The 3,586-nt window shown below is 42.2% G+C and overlaps 1 protein-coding gene across 1 annotated transcript in view; it reads right to left on the reverse strand.

Moving 5' to 3' along the window:
• The window catches only part of LOC106804756, a 6,379-nt gene extending 4,230 nt beyond the window's left edge, over positions 1 to 2,149 (reverse strand). Inside the window, exons 1-4 of the mRNA XM_014806078.1 lie at positions 2,122 to 2,149; positions 1,592 to 1,711; positions 907 to 1,061; positions 63 to 126 (exon numbers count right to left, since the gene is read on the reverse strand). Coding sequence (XP_014661564.1) covers positions 63 to 126; positions 907 to 1,061; positions 1,592 to 1,711; positions 2,122 to 2,149 — 367 coding nt within the window. The remainder of the gene's footprint in view (positions 1 to 62; positions 127 to 906; positions 1,062 to 1,591; positions 1,712 to 2,121) is intronic.
• Positions 2,150 to 3,586: the final 1,437 nt, after the last annotated feature.

The raw sequence follows: 3,586 nt of genomic DNA on the forward strand, positions 1-3,586 counted from the left end.
CTCTCTCTCTCTCTCTCTCTCTCTCTCTCTCTCTCTCTCTCTCTCTCTCTCTCTCTGCTTACCGCACATCTTGATCTGATGTCGCAGCTTCTTCTCCGTGCATCTCTGACAGATCAGCGGGTCTTTCTACACGAGAGAGAGAGAGGGAAGGTAACAACGATGACTACAACGACGACGACAACGATGACTATACAACGACGACGACAACGACGACGACAGCGACGACGACAACGATGACGACAACGATGACTATACAACGACGACGACAACGACGACGACAGCGACAACAACAACGATGACTATAGAACGACGACGACAACGACGACGACAACGATGACGACAACGACGACGACAACGATGACTATACAACGACGACGACAACGACGACGACAGCGACGACGACAACGATGACTATACAACGACGACTACAACGACGACGACAACGACGACGACAACAACGACGGACATTGATGACGACACTAATAATGACACCAATAGCGACAACGATGATGACAATACTGACGACACGAGTGACGATAACGATGACGACGGTGGTGACGGCACAGATGACGATAACGATGACGACGGTGGTGACGGCAGTGCTAACGACACCAATGACAAAAACTGTAGCGATAAAAAAAAGTTAATAATAAAATATAATAATTGTTAATAAAGTTAATATACTTTTAAAAATAGTTAATAATTAAACTGGCTAATAATTACACCGCTATAATGATATAATATGGCTAATATATGATATAATATGGCTAATATATGATATAATATGGCTAATATATGATATAATATGGCTAATATATGATATAATATGGCTAATAATATAATAATATAATAATATATAATAATATATATGATATAAGATGGCTAATAATACTGGTGAATAATTACACCGGCTGTGATGCGCAGTGGTGCAGGCTTGGGTGTGGGTTTGGGTTTGGGCTTGGGCCTACATCCCTCCTCCAGACTTGCCACCTCAGCATTGACAGCTGCTAACTCATCCTCCAGCGTCGCATGCAGTGATCCGGTGAACACAGACGACAAATCTGTGACATCAATCAATATAGATGTCAGCGAGGCAATTATTAAATCAATCAATTGATCTATTAATTAATCAATTATACAGTGAATCGGTCGGGGATTCATTCATTTATTCTAGTAACTATCTTATTAACCCTAACTTTCTTATTTTATCAACAAATTACTTAGTGATATAATTCATTGATTAATGCGATAATCAATTAATAAATTTCCTATATAGTTATGCAAAAACAGACAAACAAACAAACAATATTAACAAACAATCGGCAAATTTTCGTTCGAAAAAATTATTTAATAAATTTTTCAATTGATTGATCTATCAGCTGGTTCCTCTTGCACTAGTTACTACTTAGCTTAATTACTAATTAAGGCTGCACGTGTCATATGTGGATATTTTTTTTTTTTTTTTTTTTATTGCCATAAAACAGTTACAATTGTAGACATAACATTGCATTTGATATTTCCAGTATACAATACAAAACAAACTTATTCATATATACACATAACATTACCATAATATGTGGCTATTTCTCACCATTAAGATATTCGTCTGTGAGGAATGGCAGCACCTCATCTATATCCAGGCCGCTAGAGGGCGCTGACGCGAATAGCGCCAACACCGCCATGGCTATTGGCAGTATGACTCTCATATTACCTGCGAGCAAAGAAAAGAATCTCGTTAAATTGCATAATGGCTTCGCTTCCAATCCGTTATTTATTCTCTCTCTCTCTCTCTCTCTCTCTCTCTCTCTCTCTCTCTCTCTCTCTCTCTTCTCTCTCTCTCTCTCTCTCTCTCTTCTCTCTCTCTCTCCCTCGCGCGCACTCTTTCTCTCTCTCTCTCTCTCTCTTTCTCCTCTTCTCCCGTCTCCGTCTCTCCCCCTCTCTCGCCCTCCTCTCCTCCTCTCTCTCTCCCTTTCTGTTCATCTACCCTTTCTTTCTCTATGCCCACCCTTCTGCGCATTCTATAATAATTTCAAGCGTGTCCCTATACGCACGGTCGTGCAATATGTATGACTCTCACGGCAACATACAACTGTTATTCCATTGCGCACATTCTCTCCTCACCAACCCATTTAATCTTCAACCGGCCCATCTAGGCGGCCACGGTTCAAACCCCGCAACTACCGCCCGCGTGACGTCAAATACGTCTGGCCGTGGCATTAATTTTGGGCGGATCTGGCGTTAACCGACTCGCGTAGACCCGGCGGATGCGTTTGTTTGGGTGAGTCATACGATCCGGATCCAATGGCTTAGCCGTTTCTTTGGTCGGATCCACTTAACTCGATTCATCTGATCCGACCACGGCGGCAAGGTCGGTTCCAAGCGGATCCAATATGGCGGCATGAGGTTCGGCAGATTTACTCTGTTAACGGTTATCTAACGGTAAGCATATTAGTGGGCTCGGCCAATTACTGCTTGCTAAGCCATTAACAACCAATTACTGCTTGTTGGGAGCTATGAACCTTCCTGCGATAGGTCACAGCGATAGTTGACCTGTTGAGGGCGAGTTTTGTATTTGTTTGGGCAAACCAGGATTAATTAAGGGATCAAATTCAGGCGGGTCCGTCCCAAACAAACCGACCCCAGTGTTCCTGCGCGTTGGCTTGGGCGGAATCTTTCATGTTTTTTTAGTGGATCACCGATCACAAAATTGTTAATCCTGGCTGGCGAGGCGGAATCAAGATAATCCAATATGGCGGCGCGTGATTCAGTCAATCAGCTTTCTAGGAATCCGTCGCAAACAAACGCGTCCGTAGTTGTGTGGCGGCTTAGTGGTAGGTATAACAGACGCCAGTCGCGCCCCTGCCAACAGCAGCATGACCGTGAGAATAAGAAAGGGTTAACCTTATGTAAAGGATTTTGTATGTTAATTAAAAAAACTAACTTGTGCATAATGATAAATTATTGCTAGACGAAGGTCAGTAAATGGACTTATTCATTGTTCTCCATTGAACTTTTCCGACAATAGGCTGATGATCGTCAGCATCGTGAGGATCTATATAGTAATACTGTAACGGCCGCGTGTAATTTCACGTATCTCCTCCGAAACCGCCGTAAGGAATGTGCCCATTTACCTCTTACCGTGGGGTTTCCAACGTGGCGAAGACGATAAGCTATGTCACTAAGCTTTATTTTGCATAACAACGTTACTAAAGCAACATTTCAACGACATCTTGGAAAATTCTGCCCTAGCAACGGCCGTGCTACCCTTGACGACCGGTCTGATCGATGCAACAATGATATTAAAAATTATTTAAAAATATTTATCCTGCTTGGATGATCCCTTCGCGAAATATTTCGGGAGTCAATGCAATTTTAACATGGACAACAATGATATTAAAAATTATTTAAAAATATTTATCCTGCTTGGATGATCCCTTCGCGAAATATTTCGGGAGTCAATGCAATTTTAACATGGACAACAATTATGGAAATGGGGTACCGGCATAATTCAGCACTTAATAGATGGCGCGCGGGTGAAGTAAGACATCCGACTGCAAACCGGAAGTAATCAATAAGTGCATAACCC

This window comes from Priapulus caudatus, unplaced genomic scaffold (genome assembly GCF_000485595.1).
Source record: "Priapulus caudatus unplaced genomic scaffold, Priapulus_caudatus-5.0.1 Scaffold86, whole genome shotgun sequence".
In the NCBI taxonomy this organism is placed as follows: domain Eukaryota; kingdom Metazoa; phylum Priapulida; class Priapulimorpha; order Priapulimorphida; family Priapulidae; genus Priapulus; species Priapulus caudatus.